Source organism: Cheilinus undulatus, linkage group 21, assembly GCF_018320785.1.
Source record: "Cheilinus undulatus linkage group 21, ASM1832078v1, whole genome shotgun sequence".
Taxonomy (NCBI): Eukaryota; Metazoa; Chordata; class Actinopteri; order Labriformes; family Labridae; genus Cheilinus; species Cheilinus undulatus.
The window spans coordinates 14,802,978-14,815,562 of record NC_054885.1 but is presented as its reverse complement, the minus strand read 5'-3'; the positions used below and the strand labels follow the sequence as shown (position 1 = coordinate 14,815,562).

The window sequence follows — 12,585 nt, the reverse complement described above, 5'->3', positions numbered from 1 at the left end:
ATCAATGCTGAAAAATATATGAAGGTTTTACAGCAACATATGCTCCCAGCCAGGGGAGGCTTTGCATATTTCAGCGAGACGATGCTAAATCATATACAGCATCCATCACAACAGCACAGCTGCACAGTAGAAGAGTGGGTGCTGAACTGGCCCGCCTGTAGTCTCTCTCAAAACTTCAGCAACTGTTCTCCTCACTTCCCAGACTGTTGTTAAAAGAAGAGAGGATGCTACACAATGGTAAACACTACCATGTCCCTACTTTTTTTGAGATGTGATGCTGCCATCAACTTTAAAATGAGCAAATATTTTCATAAAATGGTAACATTTAAACATCTGATATGTTTTTTTCTAGTGTGAATAATTTAAACACCTTTCTAAAAATGTTGGAACTGGTGATGTAAAAGTCTTAATATGTTGCAGAACATGTTTAGCTTGTAACAGTGAAGTTAGTATTTATACCAGGTATCAAATATTGATATATCACACCATATAGTAGTTTAAAATCAATTTCAGTGATGTTCACATAAACGTGGTGTTGTGTTTAGCAGGCTACATGGTTTGCCCTTTGAATGAAGGGCAAATTTTAAACAGAGTACTGAAAAACATCATTTTAACTCACTATGCCCATCTTGTAGCTCCATACTCCGTCCAGTTGGGTGCGGTGTGCGGAGGTAATGGGGTTGGTAACTTCCTGTCAACCCCGTAGAAGAAGAAGTAGCTTAGCTACGTCGTTAGCAAGACGATATTAAATTAACAGAAAACGCTGCACGGTAAGCGACACAACGTATTGTGTTGTTAAAAAGAAAGGCAAATGTTTATTTAGAGGTTTTTTTTACACGTACGTGTAATTTTGCCGTAAGGGCACGAAAAGTAAAGCTAACAACCTAGCATACACTTAGCTACTTGCTAACCAAATCAGCTAACATCAAAGTGGCTATGACGGACTCTTTCACTGTTAGTAATGAGGGGCTTTACTGTGAAATCCACCTTTATCCAGCAAGAAACTGTATTTTACCGAAGGTTTTGACTCAGAAAAAGATATTTTGCATGCAAAGAGAGAACAGAAATGTTTGCAAAGGTCCATCAATTCAGTGATACTTTGCTGTTTGGGAAACATGAAAACTAATTAGAGCACCAATCAGAATCAGCAGGATCGACTTTTTTTGTCCGGTTTTCATCAATATTCACACTAAATATGGTGTCAGATTATATTAAAGTATTTGTGTATCTGATGTCTGTTCCCAGTCACATTTTCTGCAATAACAACCCCCTCACTTAAAACTTTAATGCCTTTTTTTTCATGGAGTTCTTCATGCCTGTTATAACATGTTTCTACTGAATTTTCTTAAGGTTACTTTAAAACATGTCAGCTGATACCAAGATTGCAGAGCTGCTCACAGAGCTTCATCAGCTCATCAAACAGACTCAGGTAAATACAAATACAAACTGATATACATGCATATAGGTGCTGCAATGTGTTTTTTTTATATAAATAGAAATAAATGACTTTTTTTGTCTTTCTCAGGAGGAGAGGTCCCGCAGTGAACACAATCTGCTCAACATTCAGAAGACCCATGAGAGGATGCAGACAGAAAACAAAAGTCAGTCATATGAAACCTCCTCCATCCACAAACACTGTCCAAGAAGGATTTCTCATTTATTGTCAGTTATTATTCTCGATTCTGACTAAGATCTTTTGTTCCTCTGTCTCGTTCAGCTTCTCCTTACTACCGCACCAAGCTAAGGGGTCTGTACACCACTGCTAAAGCAGATGCAGAAGCAGAGTGCAGGTGAGGAGCCACACATTAACTTTCCTTGACAGGGTATTAATCATAAACAGATCAGTTGGGACTTTGTTGGAAAAAAACACAGACAAGAGCTTTGATGAAGTTGAACTTCTCTTAAGTGCAAGATCCCCAAAACCCTATGTAACTATTAGACTTTATGTCATTATGAGAAAAAGAAGAGGTCTGCACAGCACTGAGTTATGAAGCATTTATGGCAAGCCATATTTGTATTGAAGCTTACAGCATTCACTTGAGAAAGTCTACTTTCTGGATTAACAATATAACATTAATTCAGAAAAGCAAAGCAGGTTTTTATTATTAAAAGTGAAAGGGATATGCTTTCATTGGTCCTTTTCGTTAAAACAAAATCTGCCCACCTTGTAATGTAGGAAACCGGCTCCACAATTTTAACAAGGAAGTCTGTGATTAGTTTAGTATCCCCACTCATCAATTTTAGCTCAATTCTCATATCTTTTGTTTGTTTTAGGTCTTTATTTGCAAACTGAGCTATAAATTTGTATTGAAAATGTGCAAGGTAGCGAGGGATGCATTCTTCATAAGTATTTGACATTTCTCCTGAATTCAGTGTATACGAGTTTTCCCTTTGAGACTCCATCAAAACTGATGGACTGAAAAAGTGACCAGATGACAGCCATATTCTTGAGAATTTCTGTCCTGAGATGTTCTAACTTGTGACTGTTGAAATGATTCTTCTGCCTCTTGCAGCATCCTGCGGCATGCGCTTGATAAAATAGCAGAGATCAAGTCACTGTTGGAGGAAAGGCGAATAGGTGCGTGTTTGATGAAGATATTTATTTTGCTGATCGAACATTTCTGCAGCTTGCTCTCTGGATTTTTGATGGATTTTGAAACAATAATGTTTGTATTAATTGCAGCTGCTAAGATGGCTGGAGTTTACAGTGACAGCGACCCTCCTAGAAAGACAATGAGGCGAGGCGTCCTCATGACGCTCCTTCAGCAGTCGGCCATGACACTTCCTCTGTGGATCGGAAAGCCTGGGGAGAGGTAGCTGCTTGGGAGTTCTTTGATTATAAATTCCCTAGATCACAGTTGCAATATATTTCCAAACACGGGATGATCATATACATGTGGAACAGTTGTTTACATGGCATAGAATCATGGTGGTTTCTTTCTATTTGAGTATAGTAGGCTTCTTCTTTAAATTTAAATGAATTATACATTTAGCAGAAACCAAAAACTGAAATAGGTAAGAATAAAACTATTCAAAAATGCTGCAGAAAACAAATGTAGATAGGGTTAGGTTACCCTAACCCTATCTATCTAACCTAACCCTAACCCTAAACCCTAACCCTAACCCTAACCCTGTCTTTTTTTTTTTTTTTTTAATCAGCCCCCCTCCTCTGTGCGGGGCCACTCCAGCCAGCAGCGACTACGTGGCCAAGCAGGGTGACAAGGTGGCAGCCAGGGTGAAGGCGGTGGACGGAGACGAGCAGTGGATCCTGGCTGAGGTGGTCAGCTACAACCACTCCACTAACAAGTGAGAACAAACCAACACTATTACGCTGTCTTTACTCTGCAAGACATAAAAGATTTCAAATATCAGGGAGGAAAGTGATGTTCATCTGACTTTTTGTTCACCTCTCCCTTTAGATATGAAGTAGATGATATCGATGAAGAAGGCAAAGAGTGAGTTCATGTTTATCATTTCTACAATTCATCATTTAACTTCCTTTTTTTAGCTTTAACCAGCATCACTCTTTTTAAAAAGTATTATTTCATTGTTTCTGTCTGTTTGATGTGGCCGTCTTCTTTGTTTTTTCTGCATCAGTAGTGTTTTTCCATTCCTCCAAATCCTTTTTTTGCCTTTATATACATGCAGTATACAGTAGACGTACATATTCACCTTATCAACAACAGAAGAAAAAATACTGGCAGACATTCAACATAATAAAGACATTTTATTACATAGCCGCTGAGGTTGCACTAGTCGCACCACATAAACCTCATCAACCCTCCCTACTCGCAATTTTCCTGGGTATTAGTTGCCGCATTTATACATCAGCTTCCCTCTATGTTAAGCAGAGAATGTACGAGAGTGGGTTTCTTGAGAAATTCAGTATTAGGCTGGAATGAAAAAATCAGCGGTTTGTCTTTACACACCCTGTAAAAACTACACTACAAACTAGAAAAGCACTCAGAGAGCACAGACCTCTGCGATTAGCCCTGTCTCTCAATAGTACAGAATCCTTTAAAAAATTCCTGGATCCAGACGGTGATCCAGATCACTACCAAAATCTAATCAGTTTTTCCTTATGCCATTTCTGATATTTCCTGAAAATTTAATCAAAATCCGTCCATAACTTTTTGAGTTATGTTGCTAAAAAACAAACTAACAAACGAACTAACAAACCCTCCCGATCACATAACCTCCTTAGCGGAGGTAATGATGTAAATCCTGAAATGTTGTCAATAACATTTAAAGAAAAGTAAATTAATTTGTCAACATGTAATACTAAATTTTATAGACATGATTGTACTTCAGAAATATTCTCTCTCAGGGAAAACAGTCTTCATGTGTCTAAAAAGTGTTTGTGTTTTTTTTAGGAGACACACTCTGAGCAGACGGCGAATCATTCCTCTGCCTCAGTGGAAGGCCAATCCAGAGACGGACCCCGAGGCCCTGTTCAGTAAGGACCAGCTGGTGCTGGCCCTCTACCCCCAGACCACCTGCTTCTACCGGGCTCTCATCCACAACCCCCCACACAGGGTGAGACTCAGCACTGGCAAGCGTTTTAAAATACAGTGAGAAGTGCTACTAGTTGGAAAAGCATGTTTTGTTCCAAGTTGTTTCTGACTTAAGCGTATAGAAAAACAAACTGTCAGAATGTCTTTAAATGTGAATAGAAACTGAAAAATAATGATAGGCAGGCAGGGTTTTTTTAAGCTTTGAGTATCAGCCTGAAAGAAGATGGAGCAACAGCTTCCACAGTGACTTGAATGTGCTTGTTTTCCAGCCGCAGGACGATTACTCTGTGCTGTTCGAGGACACTTCATACGCTGATGGTTACTCTCCTCCACTTAATGTGGCTCAGCGGTACGTGGTCGCCTGCAAAGAGAATAAGAAGAAGTGATCACTGACTGGATGGCAAAGACACACAAAAAGACAAAGATGACGCCTCATCGGACTATATTATGTTTGAAAATGGTTTCAATTTCTCTTGTAGGAGTCACAATTTCAGAAACTGACTGAGGTAACATGATCCTCAAATCATCACTAAGAAACAGAGAAATGGGCTGCAGAGCTCAGCATCTGATAAAGGAAAGTAATGAGCTTTGTTCTAAGCCTGTACTTCATTTTAATTTAGGATATGTGTAGAGGAAAACTGACGGTAAGATACTCAAAACACTCAGAAAGTAGACTCAACCCGTCTCAGATTAAACATTCCTGTTGCAGATTGGAACAGATAACTATGGAGTCATAGTAATGCCGTAAAACCCAAAAGGTTAGAATTAAATCGGGGGATTAATGTGGAAATATAACAAGAGTCAACTTAAACATAAAGAAATAGATGTGGACATGGAAATATGTTGGCATTATGTTTTTTTAAATTACTTTGTTTTGACTCTCTTTATTACTCCTGAAAGACGGATGTCAATCAAGTGGGTTAAACACAGATAGAAATACCCTGCTGTTCAAAGATTTTTAGAATAAGTAAAAGTAAATACAAAATTCTCAAAAATACAAAAATAAACTGAATTAAAAATGGAAATGCTGAAAATTACACCCTTTTTCTCATTTTATTTTATTTAATTCTCACTTTATGGCACTCCTATGAATCCATATGTGCAACCTGGAAAAGGCAGAACTTTGAAAGATTGTTGCCCCTTGACTACAACACTCTTAAACGCTGTGAAGTTACACTTTGATCACCTTTCCATTGTTTAAGTGATTTATCTTTCTCTATGTATGTTGACGAACCTTTGTAATGATGTTTTATCTTCTTGTAGCAAACTGTAAGACCTAAAAGGCATTTAGGATGCAGATGGCAGCTCTTTGGTTATACTGCATTCAGATGTTTTGTACTTGTAAAAGATAAATGATTGTTCATTGAAACAAGACTATTTAATTCTTTCTGTTGAGTAAAAGTTGCATTTTTTACTCAGTCATCAAACAAAATACAAAGTATGGAAACTTAACAGTCATGGATTAAGTAGTAAATGAATAGGCATAGGCAGATTAATTTATTGCACTTTTAAGCATCAATAATAGCTTTACAAAACATTTTAAAACAAGTTTATAGATTTGCATTGGCTTCATTACACAGTTTAACCCCAACATTAGAAACACATCTCCTCTTAATACATTTTGCTTTCTTTGCTTTTTAGGGTTAAACTTCTCAAATGAATCATCAACTCCTGTGTGTTCAAAATAACATCCGTACAGGGTCAGGAAATGACTTTGATTTTGCTTTGAAACTTTATTTGCATTATTTTGTAATAAAACAAGTAATTGAATTTCATCACGTGCAGTTTAAGTCTCCTAATGTCCAGATATTCTTTTAAAGTTCCAGTTTAAGAGGGCAGATCAGACTCATTTAAACCACAGAGGAACAAACACTAGCAAATCACTTTATTAGGTACACCTGTTCAACTTCTCAAAATGCAAGTATCTAATCAGCCAATCACTTGAGAGAAACCAAAGATGTTTAAGTGTATAGACATGGACAAGATGATATGCTGAAGTTCAAACCAGCAAAATGGCGAGGGATGGTGATTTAATTAACTTTGAATGTGCCAATCTGTAAAACAATGTGTTAAGATTATGTCCTAAATTAAAGTATTTAAGCATGTAATAAAAGCAAACGTGCATATTATGCGTAATGGCGGAAAAAAGACACGACTGTTGTGCTCAAGTAAAACTACAGTTAAAATTTACTTAAGTAGAAGTAAAAGTACTGATTTCAACATGTACTCAAAAAAGTTAAAGCAGCCAAAACACTACTCAATCACAGTAATTAAATAAACCGAATCCGTTTTCTATCCTGTTCTACTGTAATAATTTGTACGCATTTTAGCTTCCACAATGAAATAAAAACGTTGCTCCAATGTGGTCTTTCGTCTTTCAGGTTGACCCTGAAAGCAACACAAAACTTAGTACCCTGTTTTATCCCACGGTCCGTGAACGCATCAGTTGCGCGCGGAAAAGAAACAATCATGGCTGAAGCGGTGAGTGTTTGATAGATTTGTTGGCCGTCATCGGATAAAAAAATCTCTTCATCCACTTACGATGCCAACACAACGGCGTGTAATGTTGTTGTTGTCGAACTTGCTTCTAGGGAAATGTGAGCAAATCCTATGGGAGGTCAAAAACAGACACAACTACCGCTAACTGCTAGTCAACCACATTAGCTTTGGAGGATAATTGCTAGCTCCGGTTAATTTAACGTTTGATCTGTTTCATCAGAGTCCATCGAAACAAGAGCCTGTAGTGATTGAACCGTGTCGAAGATGACAGTGATACCTTTTTGGTTTTACTTCTAGTTTCTAAAAATGCCATGGTCTAATTCAAGCTACTAAATGAAACTAAGCTAATATAGCTCTATATTTTTAATCCTACGTGAAAGTCTATCAAAGTAGTGGCCCCATTACCTAGCTGCGTAATGTTTTGGTTGCTAACTTAAGAACGTTAGCATTTGTTTACAGTTCACTTGCAGTTTCATTTAGTCAAAATGAATATAGCTTGATGCATAAGACATCATTTTCCACCACTGTTGATAACACAGCAGAACATAGTGAGAGTATGAGTCCACATCACATCCTAAAACCCTACTACTAATCTAATTTTGTCTTTCTTCATTACCATTATCCACACACATTGCATGTCTCTGGCTCTGTTTACATGGCAACGTTTTCAGGTAAACATTTGTAGCGTTTTGGCTGTTGGGTTACACGAGAGTGTTTTGGTGCCTGAAACTTGAGATATTAAAATTGGTTTGATGATCTGAAACATTTAAGTGTGATAAATATGCAAAAACAAACAAACAAGCAAACAAAAACAGGAATTAAAAAGGGGGCAAATACTTTCTCATGGCTCTGTGACTGTCTTAACAATAATCAAACGTAGAGAATGCAGTATATATTTAATAAAATGTGTTTAATCATTCATTTTTTAAAATTAAAATATTTAGCACAAAAAATGAACACATACATTTAAACATCCTACAGTAACTAACTAATGCATTGAACTTTAGCAGATCTTTACCGTCTCTATATGCCATAAGGCTTTGGCAGCTGCCACATGGTTGGCTGATCAGATAAATGAACATGTGTACTGTATAAAGTGATCCGTGAGTTTATGTGAGATATAAATAATGTAGACAGCAGTGGATTAGAGCTCATCGCAGCATGTGTCTTTGCTCCCAGCTGTCTGACAGTGAAGAAGTGGCTCTAAAGCCAAGACCAAAACGAAGACGCATCCTCGACCCCTCAGCTATCGTCCCAGTGCCCGTCTACTCCAGTAAGGTAAACAAACAGGCAGCGGTCTGTATTCATTGATGACACAATTGATGCTCAGAAATGATTAAAGATAGTGGTAGTTTCCTCTTTGAATAAATGTTTATATCTCATAAAATTTTGTAACTTTTTGGAAGATGCTGTATAAATAGTCTTATTCAAAGTGACCAGCTTGGTTTTGTGTATAGGTAAGCAAAAGCCTGCAGTTGAAGCCAATGAAAGCCATCCTTACTGAGCAGAAAGACACAGGTGAGTGTTTATCAATGTTGGGTAAAAGCATTGTTTGAATTTTATCCTTTAATAATAATGGTTTTTATCTCTTAACAGGCAGCGTTGTAGATGAGAGTTTGTGGTCAGAGTTTTCATCTCATAATCCAGCAGCGGCCATCTCTACCTTGAGCGACTCCGAGGAGGAAACAGAACATGAAGAGAAGAAAACACAGCGGTTCGTAGTCAGAGGGGGCTTATCCCTCAATAGAATACTGTTCCATCTATTATGAACATTTTAGATAATAAGAAGTGAAATCAGTTGAATGTGCTCAAGGACATCTATGTTTCAACAAATTTAACTGAATTTATTCCAACACTTATTATGCCTCATTACAGAGAAGAAGTCCGCTGCTGTTCTCCTTCTCCTCCAGACAGTCCAGTCAACAAACACTCGAGACAGTTCCTGAAGAAGATGAGGTGAAGAAGGAGACATATCACTTAAAACTGCAAGCAACATTCACATACATCCAAGTGGCTTTTTAGCCCTTAGACCCCATTTATAACTTGCATTAACATGCATGAACATTTATTTTGGGCAGTCAGATACCAAGTGGTAAGATTTACTGCTGGCTGTGGACACACCTCAATGCACATTGAAGATGATTTAATATCTGATAGTAAATGAGGTGGGTAAGGAGGCCTTCGTAGTATATAACAATAGTATATGATTGTAAACAGGTACTCAGACGTTGGTTAACTATTCAGAAGCTACCAATTTTTCTGATTGTTCCAATCCTCTCAGAGAAAAAAACATTTTTAATGATAATTAAAGAAGAAGTTTAATTATTTCCTTAAAATTGTTGCGTTTGAATGGGACAGATGATATAGGCCAAAGTTCTAACAGTGGAAGCCTTTTGTGTTTTTGTTTCTTTCAGTGAGATTGACAGAAAGCTTCAGGCGGTGAACTCCCTCCTGTCTCCTGAACCTCAAGACAACAGGTCCAGGCGACGGAAAAAAATCCTTCCTCCAGAGTATGACGATGATGTCATCATTTTGAACCCAAACAATGATGACGACAATGATGATGATGTTGTTGTCTTAAGCACAAACTCTGAAGTTCAGAGTTCCCCTTACAGCTCGTCAGTTCGGGAGATCCCGCTGAAGATCCGCTGCAGAACAGACATCCACAAGATCCCGGTGCTGTCGGTATGTACGCTGAAATATTCCTAAAAACTTAAACATTCAAGCATCAGGGGAGGAAGTAGTCAGATCTTGGTCACTTTGAGGGGGTTTCACCTGTTTTCTGTGCTTCAGTCGACGCCTTTAAGTGACGTTGTGGAGAAGCTCTCCATCATCCTGAAGGTTCCTCCTCCTCGCCTCCTGCTGCTGAGGAAAGACGTGGAACTCCCAACAGACTCCACAGTCAGCGAGCTCGGCCTCAGCATTGCAGATATCATAGGTGATTATACATCTTTTTATTTTAGGCTGTTTGGCCTTTGTGAGTTTTTATTTATTCTCTGGCATGCTGGTGCACTTTAGAAGTTAACCACTAGATGGCACCAAATCACCATCATAAACAAAACATCTTATCTACAGCATACAAACGGTGGAGAGGGGCCTTTGTCCAAAACAAGACTATAAATACAAACTATGAAACAAGACTCACTGTATAGTTAATAGCATTCACTAGTATATGACTGTTTTTAACAGAAGGTGCCACTGAGACAGATAGGAATGTGAAATATCCATGCAAATAGTTAGTTAAAAGCAAATTATTGTACACACACTGTCTAGTTCTGTACCTTTTTTTTTTTTTTTTAACTCTGTATGTCTACTGTATTGTGTTTTTGGGGGGGAGGGCTTTATATGCGTCTGTTTAAATTTATATTTGTATCTATTTCTGCTGTTTTATTAAATTTTCAGTCATGCTACTGTAGGCATAGCTGTGTGTGCAGCAATAGCGTCTGAGACAAATTTCCAAAAGCTGATGGTCTGATGTACCTTGTATGGTGTTGTATCTCACAGAGATTCATGGATGTGTTGATTTAACATCAGTATACGCAAAAATCTGCCCGTTTGGCAAATGATGTGTGGACATGAACTGATGTCAGTTGCAAATATTAATCCGTCATGTTGTATCAATTTAAAGCTGGCATCTAGTACATCAAACAGCTGATTCACAGATGACATTTATTATTTGGTAGAACATCGGGGGCTTATATCATTAAATAGGTTTAGTGCAAACATTGAGTCTGTTAACCCTGAAATGGGGGTAAACTCTGAGATTTCCGTGTCAGTGAAGGAGGAAACTCAAACCCAAGACTGAGACGTGAGTCAAGCCTGTTTCACAAGGAGAGGAAACTAAAGCTTAGTGACTGAGTCTGTAAAGCTAACCTGGTCAGGAGCAGGTCTTCTTCAGCAAACCTGCAGGTCTCCTCTCTGACAAAACCAGAGAGACAGTTTAATTTCCACATTCTTTTATTCATCCATTCATTCAGTTCATTTCAGGCACAAAATTCATGTCTATTCTGAATAAAAAGTTATATTTTTAACATAGATTATAAAGACATTAGACTATATTAAACATATAATTTTTATTGAACATCATATGCTTTTGCTTAAGAGCATAGTTGAAGGAAGTTAAAAGTTAAAGAAGTTAAAACCTTTATGTCAAAAATTTATGGCATAATTAATATTATGTATTTATCTCAAAATCTTGCTTTTTTCTTTTATGTGGCTTACAGGCTATACATTGTACCCCTGTGTAACTTTTTTATATTCCCTAAAAATAAGTGTATATCATTGTTTTATATCTAACAGTTTTATATTGTATGGTATTGTTTTATCTGATTATTTTGGTTATTTTTATGATAAAAGGACTATCAGTCAGTCCTAAAAAGGGGGAGAGATAAATGCTTATTACCCTTTAAGTTGCCTTTTTTGTAAGACTAAGGCCCAAACCAAAATAATTTTCCTTTAACTTGTGTTAACAGTACATTTGCATATCTTTAGTTCAGTTTCATTTCTGCTTTAAAATGAATTGATTGAATGAATTAACTTTAAAAACAGCTTCATTTAAAAATTCTTGAAATGAATGAATGGAAGGAACCAAGTCCACAGTTAGATGGAGTTCCTAAGAGATCAAATAACCACAGGGTTAGCTAAATAAACACGACCTCAGACAGCAGAAAAATGGTTGTGATACACAGTAAAAACTGGAGTGTTGTTATCTCAGTGTGAAACATTTCAGAGTAGATTTAACCCCTAAAGCGTAACGCTAACTCCATTCTGAGTCAGATGAACTTCAGTGTTGGAGTTGTTTGACAGTGTTGATCTGTTGTTTAGTTGGTTGGGATGTGTTTAGATGCTGCCTGCTGTACAGTGATCACTGCTGGGATTTTCTCCCTCATTTTTCTGATGGATTATTGTTGTTTTTAATGATGAACACTTTTGCAGCACGAGTGAAGTTGTCCTCTAAGTTAGCCACTTCCCACCGATTGAGCTGGAAGTGAATCCCAGCCTCTTTCTATCATATAGATATTTCAGCCTGTACCAGTAACCTCGTTGTTAGGTCAAATAAATTTTTCTTTGGTTGTTGTGGTTCAGAGTGTGACGTCATGGCAGCGGAGGAGCAGAGTGCAGCAGTCAGCAGTGGCAGCAGCATCACTGTGAGGCTGCAGAGCAAAGACAGAAACTCCTCACAGGAGTTCACCCTGCACAAGGTTCATATCTCCTTTATTTATTTAACTCCTTAATGGCTCTGTGTCTGTGTGAGCCGCAGTAAACAAACAATAGTGATGTGATGATCTGTTTGTGTTTCAGGACGCTCCGTTGGGCTCAATCTTCTCCCAGTACACCTCCAACTTGTCAGTCATTAACAAGAGAAAACTAAGCTTCCAATTCGACGGCTCCAAAGTGACAGCCAACCAGACGCCAGCTCAGCTCGACATGGAGGACGGTGACATCATCGAAGTTTGGACTTAACCATTTAGGTTCCCTGTATTTAACAAGAAATGTATGAAAAATATGTGATCTGAATCCATTGTTCAATATTTGTAAATATAAATTTATTTATAAAAATAAATGCAACACA

General features: G+C 37.7%; 2 protein-coding genes across 3 annotated transcripts; both read left to right on the top strand.

Annotated features, from left to right (window-relative positions):
* The first annotated feature begins 683 nt into the window (after positions 1-683).
* On the top strand, positions 684-6,328 carry sgf29 (SAGA complex associated factor 29). Its single transcript, XM_041817015.1, has 10 exons — positions 684-770; positions 1,351-1,429; positions 1,526-1,601; positions 1,718-1,790; positions 2,514-2,578; positions 2,684-2,813; positions 3,160-3,306; positions 3,420-3,455; positions 4,374-4,536; positions 4,784-6,328. Exons 2-10 carry the CDS (start codon positions 1,364-1,366, stop codon positions 4,898-4,900), a joined length of 873 nt encoding a protein of 290 aa, XP_041672949.1. The 5' UTR covers positions 684-770; positions 1,351-1,363; the 3' UTR covers positions 4,901-6,328.
* A 585-nt stretch (positions 6,329-6,913) lies between these two features.
* Positions 6,914-12,585, top strand: LOC121503465 (nuclear factor of activated T cells 2 interacting protein). Of its 2 annotated transcripts, XM_041777889.1 has the most exons (10): positions 6,914-6,995; positions 8,193-8,291; positions 8,471-8,531; positions 8,610-8,727; positions 8,889-8,969; positions 9,428-9,523; positions 9,629-9,698; positions 9,807-9,951; positions 12,099-12,214; positions 12,315-12,585. In XM_041777889.1, the coding sequence occupies exons 1-10, from the start codon at positions 6,984-6,986 to the stop codon at positions 12,474-12,476; spliced, it is 960 nt and encodes a 319-aa protein (XP_041633823.1). In that variant the 5' UTR covers positions 6,914-6,983; the 3' UTR covers positions 12,477-12,585. The 2 variants fall into 2 exon arrangements, with proteins under 2 accessions (XP_041633823.1, XP_041633822.1); XM_041777888.1 differs by having other exon boundaries at positions 9,428-9,698.

Excerpts from the sequence above, each read along its gene's own strand:
- sgf29 (XM_041817015.1), top strand. The coding sequence starts at position 1,364 with ATGTCAGCTGATACCAAGATTGCAGAGCTGCTCACAGAGCTTCATCAG. Across the intron at positions 2,579-2,683 it reads GTTGGAGGAAAGGCGAATAG|CTGCTAAGATGGCTGGAGTT; the intron begins GTGCGTGTTTGA and ends TATTAATTGCAG. Across the intron at positions 3,456-4,373 it reads ATCGATGAAGAAGGCAAAGA|GAGACACACTCTGAGCAGAC; the intron begins GTGAGTTCATGT and ends TGTTTTTTTTAG.
- LOC121503465 (XM_041777888.1), top strand. Across the intron at positions 8,970-9,427 it reads CAGTTCCTGAAGAAGATGAG|TGAGATTGACAGAAAGCTTC; the intron begins GTGAAGAAGGAG and ends TGTTTCTTTCAG. Across the intron at positions 9,952-12,098 it reads CAGCATTGCAGATATCATAG|AGTGTGACGTCATGGCAGCG; the intron begins GTGATTATACAT and ends GTTGTGGTTCAG.